Source organism: Chiloscyllium plagiosum, chromosome 25 (assembly GCF_004010195.1).
Source record: "Chiloscyllium plagiosum isolate BGI_BamShark_2017 chromosome 25, ASM401019v2, whole genome shotgun sequence".
Taxonomy (NCBI): Eukaryota; Metazoa; Chordata; class Chondrichthyes; order Orectolobiformes; family Hemiscylliidae; genus Chiloscyllium; species Chiloscyllium plagiosum.
The window spans coordinates 47,780,188-47,798,759 of NC_057734.1; the positions used below are offsets into that span (position 1 = coordinate 47,780,188).

Below are 18,572 nucleotides of genomic sequence, written 5' to 3' on the forward strand. Positions count from 1 at the left end.
TGATGATCACCTCAATCTTGTCCGTTTGTCTGAAAAGATCAGCTGAATCAATCTGAACTGCTGCATTGAATTTGCTCACCTTGAACCAGTGGCATGTTCAATAAGAAAAGGCTGTAGCACACGAGACACCTTCCATGTTTGAAAACCCATGTATTTTCTATTGCATAACCTCTGCCAGATAACTCCTGGAATATTCGAGCAATGTTTGCAGCAATAAGCAGTATAAATGGACATTAGATGTGTGGATTTTATTAAACCTTTTCAATCTTTGCACCAAATCTCCACCACCACTTTAGAATGGTTACAGCACAGAAGGAGGCCATTTGGCACCTTGTCTGCCCCGGTTCTTCACAGGCATTTCAAATCATGCCACATCTTCCTGTAGCCCTGTATTTTCTTCTTTTTCAGGTAATAATCTAGTTCCCTTGTGAATACCTCTCTTTGAATCTGCCTCTACCACACTGAGGCATTGCAGCCAAGACTCTCACCACCACTGCATTTTAAAAGAAAGTACATGAAACCTATGCCATTGTTGGAGCCCTCCCCTGTTTTTGTGTGCAATCAGGAAGCCATGTGGAGTGTAAAGGAGTTGTATTGTGCCCACCAGAGCTATGTAAACATACCCAATATTACAACTAGGAGAAAGTGAGGACTGCAGATGCTGGAGATCCGAATCGAAAAGCACAGCAGATCAGGCAGCATCCGAGGACCAGGAGAATCGATGTTTCAGGCGTAAGCCCTTCCTCAGACATTGCTGTCGATACTCCTGTTCTTCGGATGCTGCCTGACCTGTTGTGCTTTTCCACTGCCACGCTTTTCTACTCCAATACCCAATATTGCAGCCATGGTGTCCTTCCAACCTTGGGCTGGGTAATGTGATAATAAAGTACTGATGAGTCATTGGCAGTGGAGAAAAAGTAAAAGCGTTTCTATAGTGTTAGTTGTGACCAACATGTTTTACAATTACTGAGGTACTTTTGAAGTGTAGTCACCGTTATAATGTTGTAATATGTAGCAGCCATTATGCACACTTTCAGCTCCCACAAACACCAGAAATCTCTTTTTGTGAAGTTGATTGAGGTCTAATTGTTGGCCAGGGCAACGAGATCTTTTCCATTACCCTAAGCATGCACATGAGCCCGTTGTTCAATGTTTCATCTGAAAGATGGCACCGCTGACAGTGAGGCACTCCTAAAATACTGTACTAAAGTGTCCGCCTTGAATTTTGTCCTCGACTTGGAATGGGACCTGAAGCCAGAACCTTGTGATCGAATAACAGAAACAATGGGATATAAGAAGTAAAGTTAAGAAGCATTGGCTTAACTCAAAATTTTATTTACCATTATTAATCAGGTGTCAGTACCTGCTGATAACCATGCTTTTAATTTGTTTGGCCCTATTGAAGAATGTTTCTTTCTGATGTTTGTTGTTAAACCTGTGCTAGTGCAGTTGAATGTAATGGAGTTTTCTTTTTGTACAAGTTGACCATGCCATCCAGAAATCCTAAATTAATCTAGTGTCATTTACCAACATTTGGTCAATATCCCTCTAAATGCTTCCTATTTATATACCCATGAATGTATATATGAATGTTGTAAGTGTACCAGCCTCTACCACTTCCTCTGCAATTCATTCCATGCACATACCAATCTTTAGATGAAAAAGGTGCGCCTTGGGTCCTTTTTAAATCTTTCCCCTCTCACTTTAACCTATGCCCTCTGTTTTTGGATTCCCCTACTCTGATGAAAAGACTATTTACCCTATCCATGCCCCTCATGATTATATAAACCTCTATAAGGTCACCCCTCAGCCTCTGATGCTTCAGGGAAAACAGCCCCAGCCTATTCAACCTCTTCCTACAGCTCAAATCCTCCAACCTTGGCAACATCCATGTAAATCTTTCTTTAAAGTTTCACAACACCTTTCCTATAGCAGGAAGACCAGAATTGCATGCAGTATTCCAAAAGTGGACTAACAAAGGTGCTGTACAGTCACAGCATGACCTCCCAACTTCCAGTCTTTTGGCCTTTATCAAAATTGGCATGTGATAGCTCATTCCCTGTCTCCTGTTGCTGCTCCTCAAAGACCCTACCGGTTATATTCTCTTCCACTCTCTTCCGGGCAGTAGATATAAAAGTTTGAATACATATATGAACAGATTCAAGAACAGCTTCTTTCCCATTATTATTCAACTTTTGAACAGAGCTCTCAAATGTTAATGTTGTTCTGTTTCTGCACCTTATCAGCGGCTGTAACATTGCATTCTGCACTCTGTTTGGTTACCATGATGCACTTTGCATGGTACAATCTGTCTATAGAGCACACAAAACAATATTTTTCACTGTGTCTTGGTACATGTGACAACAAAAATCAAATCAAATTTAGCTCAGATTGTGACAAGACTGCATTTGTATTGAGGCCAACTCAGACTCTCCCACTCAACACGTATACAATACATCTGCAGCCTCATCAACTCAGAGCTTTAATTGACTTAAACACAAAAGCAGCCTTGTTTCTATGTTGTGCATGCTGTCTGTACTATTGACACGGTACTTTACTCATTCGGGAATATGGGACTAGGAGTCAGCTATTCAAGCCCTCAAGCCTGTTTCACTTGGATTAAGCTTAATCCGTATCTTGCCGCCTTGGGTCTGTAACTCTTTAATACCCTTGACAAGCAAAAGTCCATCAAATAAAAAGATAAAAATCACACAATGCTAGGTTATAGTCCAACTGGTTTATTGGGAAGCACTAGTTTTTGGAGCGCTGCTCCTTCATCAGGTGATTGTGGAGTATAAGATCGTGAGACACAGAATTTATAGCAAAGGTTTACAGTGTGATGTAACTCAAATGATACATTGAAAAAGACCTGGATTGTTTAAGTATCATTTGAGTTGCATCATGCTGTAAACTTTTGCTATAAATTGTGTCTTACGATCTTATACTCCATAACCACCTGATGATGGAATAGCACTCCAAAAGCAAGTGCTTCCAATTAAACCTGTTGGACTATAACCTGGTGTTGTGTGATTTTTAACTTTGTACACCCCAGTCCAACACCGGCATCTCCAAATCACACATAAGAGAAAGTGTTGGAGAAGCTGGTCTGGCAGCAGAGAGAAAGAGTTAACATTTTGAGTGCAATATATGTCTCCTCTTCAGAACTGACAAAAGAAATCTTTCAACCACAGTCTTGACATTTTCTATTGCTCCCAGCTTCAAGAGGTTTTGGGGTGAAAAATATCCACAGTTTATGATTCCTTTTGCATGAAATGGTTCCTGACATCTCTCTTGTAAAAGCTAACTTTAATTTCAAGGTTGTTCTGGATGCTCTCAACCTCAACTAGATAAATTCATTTTGAACCTGTGATTCTACTGTTTGATTCCAGGCAGTGAATGTTGCTGCTAAAAGGAACCTGAAAGAAGCTGCTTTTCTTTTTGTGACCCTGGTTTTTGCCCAGTATTGATAATCTTCAGATGCTGCTGGTTTTGGCTTGGGGCGGTCTCAGTTCATTATCATCATTCGATAGTTGATGAGTTGTAGGAGAAACGCTTGGGTACAAAACCAATCTTCAAAATGGGTGTTACCTTCATTATCAATCTTATTAGATGTGAAGTCACAGAGAAAGCCCTGCATCATATGAATCCTGTGCATAGAGAAGGTCCATGTAGCAAGTTACCATTGTCCTAGCATTGAAATCTGTTAACTCAGCAAGTGTCAGTTGACATCAGCTTTGAGTTCAGAGTTGCTGACAGTTGCAGCTTAATTACGTATACACCAGGGAATTTTATTTTTTGACTGTGATGACAGTTTTATGGTGTGTGTGTATTTTGCAAATTTTCTGTAACCCAGTGAGCTCCACATCAACATTTCGTGTTCAAAATGGAACTTGTTCAGTTTTTAAAAGATTCAATCTATTTTAGCTTGCTAGCTCTTAGATTTGAGGATTATTTCATAGAAATGAGGAAAGTTGTGGTTTTGTAGTCCAAGATATCGTTTTCACCTTGATTTCTTTATCTGGCTAGGTTGGTGAATTCAGGATGTGGTTCTCTTAAGTCCATTCTTGAAGTGGCTATTTCCTTCCGTTAGCATGGAAGGTAAATGTTAAGAGTTCTTTCAACTACAGAAGTCATCACATCTGAACCTGGCTCTGCCCATAGAAATCCCTGCAATCCCTGTGTTTTTTTATCCCCATCTCCCTGAATCCCTACCCAGGGACAATGACAACAAATGTTGTATCCCCATCAGCACCCAAAGTGAAATTGATTAACTCATTGCAGAATGCTCATATAGCCTGTGCTTTTGCATTTCATTCCCAACAAGGCCACTGTCAAATCTAGGTACAGTGCATTAAAGGCTACTAAATTTCTGAAGGGTATTACATTCCTGCTTGATCTCTCCTCACTGTACAATCGCACTTCCTTGTGAAGACCTAGATTGATTTTCCCATTGATAGCTTGGTATTGTCATGTCCTCACTAAAGCTTCTAATTCTGTACCGGCAGAAAATTAAAGCCGTTGCAGTTCCCGAACAGACAGGGGGTCTAGACATTCTGATGAAATGAAGGAGACCCACTCTTGTGGTGACTACTATTCCTAGAAAGAATCCTTGAGACCTGAATGAACTGATGATTGATTTGGCCAGATAAAACATGTGGAGCATGCTCTGAAAATTTGCTCCAAATGTGTCAAGTCAGATGCTGGGAAATAATTTCAGGAATGCATAAACTGCAACTTTTGTCGCAAAATTGGGAAGAAATGTTATTTCACTTCCTCCAGGCTTTTAGAATGAATCCAGGCCATGCTAACGACGACTAGATTTCAGGTACTTGGGCAATGCTTGGTTTTACACACTCTTGACTCCAGCCATAAATGACATTTACTACTTGCAACATCATCTAGCTCAACAGTGCTGCTGCATGAATGCGAGTTACACACAGTGGCCCAAGGTGGGTTAGCTGCTTACCTGTGTCTCAGTTAGGTTGCTCCCCTGTGTTTTGCACAGCTGGAGTCTGAACACCAGCTCCAGGAACTGAAGTGTTCAGGAATCCGATATGCTTTAAGTCTTGTTGCCTGCTGAGAGAGAGTGGCAGTGCTGGACATGTTGGAACCAAGTATGCTAAAGGTTAAAATGTCAATGCTTTGAATTCAGGTTTCAGATTACTGCTGGCAGCAGGATCAAACAGGAAACTGCGTTTTCCTTTTGCCATGATCCTGCTATTTTATCTTAAAAATGTGTTGCTGGAAAAGCGCAGCAGGTCAGGCAGCATCAAAGGAACAGGAGAATCGACGTTTCGGGCATAAGCTTATGCCCGAAACGTCGATTCTCCTGTTCCTTTGATGCTGCCTGACCTGTTGCGCTTTTCCAGCAACACATTTTTAAGCTCTGATCTCCAGCATCTGCAGTCCTCACTTTCTCCTGCTATTTTATGTCTAATTCTAAGATGTTTTACGAAACCCTGTGTCACTTATCCTTGTTTCATAATTCCCACTAGGCTTTACATTTTGTGACAGAAAAGCAAAAGTTTCATTTTTAATGGTATCTTTCATTGTACAGCTATTTTTATGACCAGTTTATTGATGTTTTTGAAGTATTTTAAACTGTTTCAGACTCACTTATTTTATGCACTTGCAATTTTCTAACTTAGTGTTAAAAGAAAATAGAGTTTAAAAAAAAACTAAAAGGCAGGAAACAACTGGATATTTAAGGATATAATGGCTGTTTTGATAATAAAGAATGACATGAAAAATTCCATTAATTTGTTTTAAGAAGTGTTTGAATATTTTGAAATTGAGAATCCGTGGAGAATTTCAATGAAAAAGGTTGCTAAACATAGTTTGTGCTGTTACTTTTTACCAAGGGCAGAATAAAAACTGCATCTGTATAAAGTTCGGAGACCCTTCCATGTGGAAAAAATGAAACAAAACCCCAAAAAGGTGGTGTGGATGGATTAATGAGATGAACTGAGAAAATAGTTTAAAAAGTACATCTTAATTAGACTTCTGAGGGGGAAGCAATGAGATTTCACTGGATTTCTGAAGCTGGAATGGACAAAAGGCAAAGCAAAGGGTTGAGAGATCAGGAGTAGAGTCATAGAGCATGGAAACAGACCTTCTTTCCAACTCATCCATGCCAACCAGACTAAATTCATTAGTCCCATTTGCCAGCATTTCGCCCATATCCTTCTAAACCAATCAGAGCAAGGAAATTGGTGAAACAGGATTGTGTTCCAGGGACCCACCTTAAAAACCAGGATAATGATCTTTAAGTTGGATTTGTAAAGATGTGAGGAGCCAGGACCGAGAAATATGCAGATACAGAGCAAATGTAGTAAAGTTTGAGAAGCCAGGAGAGTTGGATGTGTTGGAAAACTGGAAGTCCATGCAGACCAAAAATAACTAACTTTTGTGTTTTATATAGTGCATTTAATATTGAAGTGGCTGGAAAGTTTGAGATTTTAAAAAGGGAATGCTAAAAGAAAGGTTAGGAAGGATGAATAAAAGTTTGGGTGAGAGATAAATGATAGAGTCTTAAAACAAAATGGAGAAACATGCATTTGAGGAAGAGAACTTCAGACAATTGGAACTTTGGCAGTTGAACACTAAATAGTAGAATGAAGGGTCGGGTAAGGTGCAAAAGGCTGGGATCTGAGGTGTGAAGGGGAAGATCTTGGTGTGCAGGATGCTAGACTGTGGATAGGTTTAAAAACAATGAAAATTGAGAACTGGAGGAGTTGGAGCTCAGTCAGCGAGAACAGGAGTGGTCTCTGAATAGAGCTTGGTGTCAGATTAAGTACACCAGCAGGGTTTGACATAAGCTAATGTTTCTGGAGGTTTGCAAGTTGAGGGATAGCTAAGAGAGGAGCAGCATAATACCTGAAATACAAGACCAGGAGTTGCTGTTTAGTCCTGTTGTGCCTTTTAGTTAAATCATGGCTGAACATTACTTCAACACACTCTATCCACTTTTTGCCCTTGACATCTAATATGATAAAAATGTATTGATTAGTTTTGTAAATTTCAAGTAAATTGACAACCACAGCATTTGGAAAGCGTTCCAAGTTTTCACAACCCCTTGTGTGAAAGATTGATTTCTCATTTCAGTCCTAAGTGACTCAGTGGTTAGCACTGCTGCCTCACACCAGGGGCCCAGGTTCGATTCCAGCCTTAAGTGACTGTGTGGGTTTCCTCTGGGTGTATTCAGGCATGTGTAGGTTAGGTGCATTGGTCATGGGAAATGTAGAGTAATAGGGTAGGCGAATGGGTCCAAGTGGGATACTTTTCAGAAGGTCAGTATGGACTTGTTGGGCCTAATGGCCTTTTCCCACACCGTAGGGATTCTAAGATTCTATAATTAATTTGAAGGTTCTGGGTTTTCCCACCAAAGAAAAACAGATTTTTTGTATCTATCCTTTATCACATCTATCCTTTAACCTGGGTCCCTGGTATTGTGAGGCAGCAGTGCTAACCACTGAGCCACTTAGGACTGAAATTAGATTCCCTTGACCTTCAGAAGACTAGAATGGCAATACAAATTAAGTGTCCTTAAGTTTAATTTTTTTCAGCCTAGTAATATTCTGATGTTCCAAGTTCATTATATTCTTCCTGAGCACCTAAACTAAGCTGGGTGTGAGTGAAGCTGTACATAACTGAAGAATCTGTTCCCCTCATTTATAATCCGACACCACCTTAAGATAAAGGCTAACACTCCTTTAGCCTGGTGCTTACTTTTTTTAATACAGGTCTGGATGTGATAAATGTAGGGTGAAGCAGGTGCATTGGCCATTTTAAGGGGTGAATTTAAGTGGTTTTCAGGATAAAGATAAGATAAAACTTAGCTTGAGGGCACAACATTTGCAGACAGCCTGGTAATTTCTGAGAGAATGGCTGAGGAGCCCAGAGATTATGGTGAAGGTAGAGTTTGTAGCATGAGACAAAAGTTGATGGCTTAAGATCTTTTTGTAATAAACACGTGAATCAAATGAGAGAAGAGCAGTAAAGATGGGCAACATATGGGTGAGGGTATAAGAAAGTTTAGACTGTTGCTTCAATCATGTCCTGGTGAATTCCTTATTTTGGCCATTGTGATACAATACAGCACAGGAACAGACCTTTTCACCCACCAAGCCTGTGCTGATTCGCCAATGATGTGGTCAGGTCTTTATATAAACAAAATGTTTACTGCACAAATGAGCTGAGGATCTCTAATGTTTGTCACTTGAGTACTTTGGTGTAACTTCTGAAGCTTTTGCTAAATGAGACTGAAGGGACTCTTATCTCAGCACCAATCAATGATAGCACTACTTTCTGCTACGCTGTCTGGAAATTCCACTAACACTTCCATCTCTACATTAAACTAGCTGTTCTATCACTGTAACTGCAATGTTTCTTGTACTTAACCAATAATTCAAAACCTTCCTTCCTCATAGGACTGACTGCCCCCCTTTCCCCAGAAGCTGCTAATCTCTCCCCCTCCCCAGACAGACTGATCCATTCTCTATATCCCTGCCTCTCCTGAGGGATCAACTTCCTGCAGCTCCCTGTGTCTCCTGAAGCTGCGTCCTCATTCGTGTTCTCAGTTTTGGCTCAGTCAATAACCCAATGATCTCTTGAGTCAGAACATTAGAGCTTCCATTGCCTTTTCAGGAAACTGAGCTCAAAATTTGGGTTTTCAAGCTTCCGTGCTTTTCTGAGGTGAGCTATTAAACCCTCTGAAGTAGGTGTATTAAATCCCATGCCATTATTTAGAAGAAAAGTTGTGTTCTCGCTATCCCAGCTAAAATGTATCCTTAATCAGCATTACTGAAGGTTGATTATGTGATCACAATCTCATTGCTATTTGTAAGAGCTTACTGGGTGAAAATTGATTATTACATTCTATAAAACATCTGTTGCTTGGAAAGCATATGGGGAACACTGAGGCCATTTGCAGAACCCCCAAATGTCCCTCTTCCTGAGACACAAAATAAGATACAACCCAAAAATACACTTATCTGCAGCTCAGACACTGTACCTGCTTCTTGTAATAGCAAAGCCATGGAGGAAATCATGATGTAAATATTCATGCCTTTCCAGAATTTTAGACAGCTCTGTTTAAGGCAGCAGATACTTCAGTTTGAATGTTTCCAGCTCTGCTAGATTTTCAATCACACTGAACACCAGCCACTTCCTAGAAGGTGCCAGTGCAACCTTAATATAGAATTAGCTTGTTACAATCTCCTTTCATTTAAAACAACATAATATTCAGCTGTCAGCAGCAGCTTTCACTTCTTGCACGAGATTTCCAAAATGATAATAAACTTTTGCTAGGTAGCCCCTACCCTTGTGATTGTTTCCTGAACACAGCCCACAGCCTCCAGTCTCCTAAGATTTTCTGCATGTTATAGCTGTGCATCTGACTGCTCACAGCCCCTCTTCCTGGTCATGTCAAATATTGAAAGAACAGGTACACATGGGTTAGACACAACTGTCTCTTCCAAACTCATCTATCAAACAACCCCAGAGCATATACAGTATAGAAGCAAAATACTATTAAGCCGAAATTAAACAAAAAAACTGCAGTAAGCAGGTAGAGTAGCAGAGTTAACGTTTCAGGTTTGTGATCTTTCAGTAAAACATTCAACTGATTTTGCCTGACCTAAGTATTTCCAGTATTTTCTTCTCTGTTTCAATTTCATTTGCACTGCAGGATAGGTCCAGAGTAATGCTCTGTCTGCAATGCCACATCATTCCCAAGATGATAAAGTAGATAGATTGGGTAAACACTAAAACACACCCAGGGCAAGTGCATCACATGTTAGAATCAGCATAAAGCTTATGTGTTCTGAGGACTGTTCACATTGCAATCTGTGTTCAGAGGTAGGATTCTATACAGTGTGGGTACCTGGGGCTTTATCACTTTATTTTTCTTTTGGTTGTAATCTGAAATGGACTGGCAGAGAGTCAGGCGAGACCACTGGCCTGCTGCTCAAACTTGTGAAAGTTTCCTTTCTGCGATAGCTGTTAGGAGTTGAGTAAGTTCCACCTGGTAGTAAATTGTGTATCAGCGCAGCAGGTTTTTTCGTGAAAAGTTAAGTTCAGTGTTAATGATTTGCCACTAAAATTTTATTGATTACTTAAAGAAAAGTTACAATGCTGTTATCTTAACAACCACGTGATGGACTTGTCCTGGGTGTGTTTACTCTATACTGTCTGTCTACTTTATCATCCCATGAATGATGTGGCATTGTAGACAGCGTTACTCTGAACCTATCCTGTGCCGTAAGTGAAATTTAATCAAAGAAGAAAATACTGGAAATACTCAAGTCAGGTAATATCAGTTCAAAGGTTTTGATGAAAGATTACAGACCTGAAAGGTTAGCTGCTTACAGTATTTTTAAAAATTTCAGCTTAATAGTATTGTAATAGTTTCAAAGTACTAAGTGATGTGTTTTAACAGATGACTGTTACAGCATGGTGAGTAAATAGGGGGAGAAGATAGACTGTCAAGTTTAGGATTGGGAGTTGCTGACAGGAGAGGATCAATTTAGTTTTAGACTAACAATGATTTTACACATTGATGGGAAGAATATGGAGGCATTGTACTCAGAAAAATAATTATTTAAATGGGGTAGAGGAAACAGAATGCATTGGTAATCAGTGCAAAGGTCACTGGAAGCATAGATGCAGGTTAATAAAGCCATTACATACAAATCAAAGGGGCATTCAATAAGATGGCTGATCTGATTGTAAACTCGAATCTATATTTCTGATTATCACTGTTAATTCTTTATTCCCTGCTTCACATGAATCTGTCTACCTCTGCCTTAGAAATATTCAACAGTGCTTCCACCACTGTTCAGGAAGAGAGTTCCAAGGACTCTCCACCCTCTGCGTGAGAAATTACTGCCTCATCTCTGCTTTAAATAGGCAACCCATGATTTTTAAAGTAACTCCAAGTTCTAGATTCTCCCATGTGAGGAAATATCTCCTCCATATAGCCTGGTCAAGACTCCTTCAAGTGGCCATCAAATTGCCACTTTCTTTTAACTCCAATAAATATAAGTGTAACCATCCAACCTAAGGGAACCTGCCCATTGTACACATGGTTGCTCAGTGCAGCCTCACAGCACCAGGGATCCATGTTTGATTCTGGCCTTGGACGACTGTCTGTGTGGAGTTTGCACATTCTCAACGTGTCTGCATGGGTTTCCTCCCACAATCCAAAGATGGGTGAATTGGCCATGCTAAATTGCCCATCGTGTTCAGGGATGTGTAGGTTAGGTGCATTAGTTAGGAGAAAGTGTAGAGTAATAGGGTAGGGAAATGGGTGGGTTCATGTTCGGAGGGTCAGTGAGGACTTGTTGGGCCAATTGGCATGTTTCCACACTGTAAGGATTCTATGAAACCTCTTTGAACTGCCTCCAATGCATCTTTCCCTTTTCAAATAAAAGGGGTCCGATATGTTGTATAGTACTCCAGATGTTGTCTCCAAGTGCCTGAAGCATAATCTTACTATTTTTAGGCTCAGTTATTCGCATGATCGTACTAACCTTTTGCAATTCATGCACAAAGACACCCAGATCCCTCTGCACCTCAAGCCAGACAATCTTGCATCATTTAGATAAGGTACTTCTCTCTTTATTATTCCTGCCAAAATGGGCAATTTCCCACTTTCCCACATTGAACTTGGTTTGCCACACCTTTGCCCATTCACTCAACTTATCTGTATTATTTTATAATCTCCTTGAGTCCTCTTCACAGTATTCTCTCTTACTTGCCTTTGTGTTCAGCAAATTTTGCAATCATTCCTTAATGCAATCATTTTAAAAAGGCATTGGCGTTAACTTACAAAAGAATAGAATTGAAAAACACAGATTGTTAGTTATATTAAAAATTGGATAAATTACATTGTACACTATGAATCCTAAAGGAGATGCAAAAATAGTTTTACAGGAATTATGCCAAAACTGAGTTTTTTCTTTATCTTTTTCAGGGGATGTGAGTGGTTCTGGCAATTTGTTGTCCATACCTAATTGATCTTCCTCAGCCTTTTTAATGAGCAAATAAGAGTGACCTCCACTACCTCACAGATATTCCACTGCTAATGATCATTTTCTGTATGAGGTTTGACAAGTGCTTTTCTGAAAGCTGAAGAATTTTGACTTTGTGGTGGTTGTGTAATTTGAGGTTAATAGTCAATGGGAGCATGTGAGTGAAGCTGAACAGCCAGTACAAAGGCATATGTCTACTCATATGATCTTAGTCGGGAGAAAATATAAGTTACTATTGTCCAAATAATTGTAGAATCCAACATGAAAGAATCAGTGAGGGAGACCACATTATGTGTCCTGCTGAGATGGATTCTGTAGGGCGCTCCCATGCCCATGAACTAAGATCCACTCCCAAAGACCCCCTTTTTTGTTAAGCTTGCAATATCATCTCAGTTCAGAATTAAAACAAGTCCATTCCTTAAAGAAAACAGGTTCTACACAAACACCAGATCAGAAATTAGGGTCAGCAAGTCATTTGTTTAAAATAGTTCATGCAGATAAACTCTAGTTCAATTATTGGACACACGTCATTTTGAAGACAGGTGGTCAGGAATCTTTTGATCTTAGGACTAATAGGATTTTGATATCAGCCCTCTTGAACCCAAAGTATTGTTTGGTCAGGAATTGTTTATTTGAATAGCATATGTTACTTGCACTTTGTGACATATTAATGAACACTTTTTCATGTTCAGAATCTACTGAAATAAGCTGGAGGTCATTCTTAAGATTTATAGAGCTGAATTAATTATTCAACACGATTTCTTATAAAATCCAGCAATGAGAAACAGATACTCTGGGAGTTACTGTCCTATTGTTTGAAACACATTAGATGGTAGAAGCATTGAGAAAGTGTAAAAAAATAATTTAAGTGGATGGTATCAGAACTGAGACAGTATAACTATCAGGAAAATTTGAAGATTCCAGAAAAAGGAAGGATAAGGGAAGATCTGATTTGAACTCTATAAAATGATGAGGGGCACAGATAAGGTGAATGGCAAAGATTTTTTTTCCATAGTGTAAAGAGTTCAAAACTAGGGACATACTTTTAAGGTGAGAGGAGAAAAATTTAAAAGGAACCTGAGGAGCAACTTTTTCCACAAAGGATGGTTCGTATATGGAATGAACTGCCAGAGGAAGTGGTAGATGCAGGTTCAGTTATATTTAAGACATTTGGACAGGTACATGAATAGTAAAGGTTTAGATTAGATTAGACTACTTACTGTGTGGAAACAGGCCCTTCGGCCCAACAAGTCTACACCGACCCTCCAAAGCGCAACCCACCCATACCCCTACCCCAACCCCTATATTTATCCCTTCACCTAACACTATGGGCAATTTAGCATGGCCAATTCACCTGACCTGCACATCTTTGGACTGTGGGAGGAAACCGGAGCACCCGGAGGAAACCCATGCAGACACAGGGAGAATGTGCAAACTCCACACAGTCAGTCGCCTGGGTGGGAATAGAGGGATATGGGCCAAATGCAGGCAAGTGGGACTAGTTTAGTTTTGAGAAAGTTGGTCAGCATGGACGAGTTTGACCAAAAAGTCTTTTCCTGTTTTTGTTCTGTATGACTCTGACTATAAAGTTATAAAGGGATGGGGGTAGTATTGAAGAAAATGTTTCCATTTGTGGAGTTGTTATAAATACGATAAATTTAATGGGGAATTTGAGAGATTTGTTTATCTAATTCAACTGAAATATGATGTGAATTTTAAGCATGTGAGTGCCTTGCAGAGGGCCCTGGTTCCAGGGTCTGATGGATTTTAGCTGTATGTTTAGGTTGGATAAACTGGATTGTTCTTCATGGAGCAAAGGAGATTTTAAAAAGTGTCCAAGTTTTAGATTAGGAAGACGAAAGAAAAGCCTTTCTTATTATCTGATGGAACAAGGACTAAGTGACGTAATGTTTTGGGCAAGAAATAAAGGGGGAATTGAGGAAGAACTTAATGCGGCAAGTGATCATAACTTGGAAGTCTTTGCCTACATGGGTGGTGGAAACAGAGATAATGAATGATTTTGAAATGAAATTAGATAGTTATTTGAGGGAAATAAACTTTCAGGAGTAAGGGAATAAAACAGCAATAATGAGACTGACTGGATTGCTCTACAGAAAGCTGTCGTGGACTTGATGAACCGAATGGCCTCTTTCTGTGGCATCATCACTCTGGCAAGTGTACGTAATTTACTCCAAATGGGATAGTTGAAGTGAACAGAACATGTGGGAATATCGCACCGAGGAGTACAAGCATGCCATTTAGCTCCTTGACTGTATTCATGCATTTGATCCAAATAATGTGCATCAGAGTGCGGCCTTAACTGCACTTTGCTTTCATCATACTGCACTATTTTTGAAAAATCTTATCTATCCAGTCTCGGTTTTCCAGTAAAGAGAATTCCACGAGCTTACACCCCGCAGAAAAATATCTCCTCATCCCCATCTTGAAAGGAAGACCCCTTACTTTTAAACTGTGCCCCCTAGTTCTAGACTTGCCCTTTAGTTTTAACCTGTGGTCCCTGGTCCTGGTGTCTCCAGCTTGCAGTCAGGGAAAGGGAAAGGCAAAGAAAGATGTTCAGGTGTAAGTGAGGGGCTAGCATGGTCCTTATGGGCCGAATGTGCTGCTGAGGCTGCCTTGGTGATGAGTGTTAGTGACTGGCCGCTCTCTCTGTTGATAGGTGTCGCATCCGCCTCGACATCCGGGCCGTGTGCTGGTGACAGGCGGAAGTGGAGGCGGGCCGCGCTTCCGGTGCCGGTGAGCGCGCGGGTGACGTCACCGCCGGTCCCTCTTCCCACCCCCCCGCCCTCCCGGGAAATCCAGGCTCTAATCCCCGGGTCATGTGTCAATCAAACCAGCAGCAACAGCAGCAGCCGGCGGCGCTGAAGGGAGGGAAATGGTGAGATGTCGTAAATCTTTGCATAATACTGCCACTACATGTTACAACCTGCACAGAGTTAAAATTCATGTCCGGAGGTCCCGTTGCACCGATGCAAGCCAGGCAGAGCTCCGAGAAGCCGACGGCTCGGTGGTGTCTAATGGTGCTGCTGGCTCTAGCAGGCGAGCACGCTTCAGGTACAGTGGAGGATATCTCTTTATATCTCTCTCTGTGTAATAGGACCTGCAGAGCCTAAAGCCCCAACCTGACCCAGTAATCGCCGTTACTCGCTGCTGTGTAACAGCTTGCAACTTCAATAGGTTCTGGATGGGGAGGTAGGAAAGGGTGTGTGCTGTAACAGCTTGCAACTTCAATAGGTTCTGGATAGGGAGGTAGGAAAGGGTGTGTGCTGTAACAGCTTGCAACTTCAATAGGTTCTGGATGGGGAGGTAGGAAAGGGTGTGTGCTAGAATTAGCTGGATGCGAGAAGATATCTGCAAGAGGATTCCTTCCTTTGCGGGTATCTGCTAGAGTTTGCCTGTGTAAGAGGATACCTACTGGAATTAGCTTGATGCTGGGAGCAGGAAGAAGAGGATAAAGTGCTGAATGAGTGATGACATTGGGGGTTACCAGGGGAATGCAGATGAGGGAATCCAGGAATTGTGAGGAGTAGAAAGAATGGCAGTGTGGACTGTAAGGAGGAAGTTGGATGCAGTACTATCTGAGACAGAGAGGGGAAGAACACAGATGGGAAGAATGCTGTGCCAGCATGAGAGATCCTAAGAGCGAGGGGGATGGGAGAGGGTTACAGTAGGAGTTGAGCAGAACAACAAAGGCAGAGCTGTGAGTCATAGCTTTACAAGCAATCAGCTTGATGCTGAAAGGGATGCAGGAGAACGCGGGATTGGTGTTCCTATGCAGTGATGCTGCTGGCTGATGATTGGCCGGGTATTCTCTGCAGTAGAGAGGGGAGGGATGGAAATGGCCTGAGTTTTAGGAAGTACTGGGCAAAGCAAGTGAGTAGTGTGCCAAACGGAGATGGTCCGTTACTGGTGAGTGCTGTTTCCTTTTGACGGTTTAGGATGACGTGACAGGGTTGGCAGCAGGAATATTGGTGATGGATGATCAGCAGAAGGTGTTTTTAATGCTCAGATTTCATGAATGATTTATAACAATAAATTGAGGAATTAAGATGAGTTGGGAAACAGTGAGTACTGGCAAGGGAAAGGCCCATTCATCCGTCACCAGGAATATAATCAGGCATTCGAGGGGACGTGACATTGTGTGGGTTAAAATGGGGGGGAGGGGGGAAACATTGATCAGTCTAACACCTGACCAGATCACTTTGACATTTAGTTTGGAGAGAGATCCTTTTTATTTGTACACCCAATTAAGGTACCTTACCCTTCAGAGCCCCTCGTGCAGCTTCTGCTGCTTCTCTCTATCTCTTCTGCAGGCTGTTTATGTCTCAAGACAGAACGTCTAGACAATATTCGGCAGTTCTTATTGTGTACTCTCACTGATGGCTTTCACAGCTTCTGTGCCCCCCCCCCCCCCAAAAATAAGGCCTACTCTCCAAGCTTTCAGCAATTTAACCCTTCAACCACTTGGTCCATGTGGGACTTATGTCAAAAGATGTCTTAACCACGTTCCCAGTAACAGAGCAATATCCCTTGTGCTGTGAATTGCTCTTTAAAGGTTTATTGGATCACTCAGGACATTGTTTCTTTACAGGTTGTAAAATGTTTGACTGGGAGTTGCAGGCTATACAGTGTCTTGAGTACGTTGTGATTGTGTTCAGTGTATCTGGGACACAGTAAATGTGATTATTGATGAGTCTGTTGATTTGCCTTGACAAAGTCATTCTTGTCTTCAAGTAGGGCTTGATGTTAAACTGACACTAAAGACGGTAGATTTTTAAAATTCTGTTAAAATTCAAAAGCAGATAACTGGGACAAATTTGACATTAAACAGGTCAAAAAATTGTGCGATTGCCTTTCCATCTCTCCATTGCCCTGGGGCCCCATGCTCTAATCTCTCACCCAGCTCTGCCTGGAGTTTTTATTCATCCTGCTTCAAACTGAGCTGTAGTGACTCAATAAAACTGCTCATCAATTTTCTCCCCTTGCTGTCCCTCGCGGGACGGAACCTTTGTTCATCTAGTGCAGTTCAGTTCTGAAGGCACACCTTTCGTTGGTGTCACATTCTGTGGTTGTTGCAAACTGCATCTCTTCAAGTAACAGCTGTTGGTGAGAGATTCTGAGGTGTGCTCTTTGGCTTTACCTGTGCCACCAGTTCGCAAGTATCATAGCTGGAGCTGAGGGCAAGCTGGCATAGTTTAGCTCACCTTCCTCCTCTGCCCCTGACAAAGTATGCCAGGCATTATAGCCGGCAGATCATTGACCACATGAGGAGGGCAATGCTGTACTGTGGTTAATCCTCTTTGTGATTACCAGTGCATTGCACTACTTGTCTGCCGCCTTGGTGCCGATTTGTTCCACATTTTCTTCCAAATTAATTAACCAATACTCATTCCTCTATGGGCACAGTGTGTTATTTGTTATAACTCAAAGGGGACACACTTGACTTAACATGTTCTGTTTCATCACTGAGTACTGTGAAGCCTTTGTTGTTCGTCCAGTATTCACATTCCACTGCAATCCACAAGCTTTGCTGCTTGTGCCCGAGATGGCCTTGGGTGGATTACGCGCCTCTTTCTTTCCTGCACCCTATGCCTCTTATGATTAGCCTCAGCCTCCCCAGGCACGTGAGAGGAAATCTGCACCAGGATTCCTGCTTCCAAAAATATCTGTGGGAAGGTCTATGAAATTGGATGTTAGGCAAGAGCAAAGCCTGAAATACAGGTGAAGTGCTGGAGAAACTCAGACCTGGTGGCATCTGTGTTCTGACTCCCAATATGACTTTTCAGAACTTTTCTGGTTTAGTAACATGAGACTAGGGGTCAGCTATTCAAGTCCTCAATCCTGTTCTGCCATCCACTAAGATTGTGGTTGTATCTTGTCCTTCTCTGTTCCACCTTGGTTCTGTGACATTTTAATATCCCTGACAGACAAGAACCCAGCAAGTAAGAACAGCTGGAGAAACTCAGCAGGTCCGGGTCTGGGTCAGGTCATCTGTGGCTCAGGTCTGTCTCCAGACCTGCCTGAATTCAGAGTGCGAGCAACCGAAGAACCTTGCTTTTACTTCCGTGACGATCCTGTGCTGGGTTCCCTGGCACTGCCTCCCACAGTTGAACACACTTGCTTGACATTCTGTCTAAGCTCACTGGCAAGCCACCAGGTTGTCTGTTTGGTGCTGCAGCTCAGTAAGGCTCGATAACTTAAATGGGGTGAATTCTCCATGTGATGTAGGCCCCATCACTCTTCCCGGTTCTGCTAATGAGAGTTTTCCTCAATTTCAAGCTTCCGGTTCCAAAGTGAGCCTGAAGCAGCCATCTCAATCATCAGATGATGGTCCTAATGAGGAAACTGTAGGGAGGGGCAGTAGTTCTGTTGGCACTGACTTTCCATCTCTTCGCCAGTTTCAAACTCCAAGAGTTTGTCTCTTCAGATTAGCCAACCTTATTAATTTATTCAAATTAAGTCCTTGGTCACTTTTGATTAGAGCAGATTTTTGTTAACAATAGTTTCTCAAAGATGGCTGGA

At 41.6% G+C, this 18,572-nt stretch overlaps 1 protein-coding gene across 8 annotated transcripts in view; it reads left to right on the forward strand.

The window, feature by feature from the left end:
• The window catches only part of pisd (phosphatidylserine decarboxylase), a 124,646-nt gene that overhangs the window by 66,100 nt on the left and 39,974 nt on the right, over positions 1–18,572 (forward strand). For 3 of the 8 annotated variants that reach the window (XM_043716120.1, XM_043716119.1, XM_043716118.1), the window contains exon 2: positions 14,710–14,928. The exons of 4 other annotated variants lie outside the window; for them this stretch is intronic. In XM_043716120.1, the coding sequence (XP_043572055.1) occupies positions 14,870–14,928 (59 nt within the window). In that variant the 5' untranslated portion in view covers positions 14,710–14,869. Of the gene's footprint in view, positions 1–14,709; positions 15,105–18,572 lie in introns of all 8 variants that reach the window. One more of the 8 variants, XM_043716115.1, reaches the window with a different exon arrangement.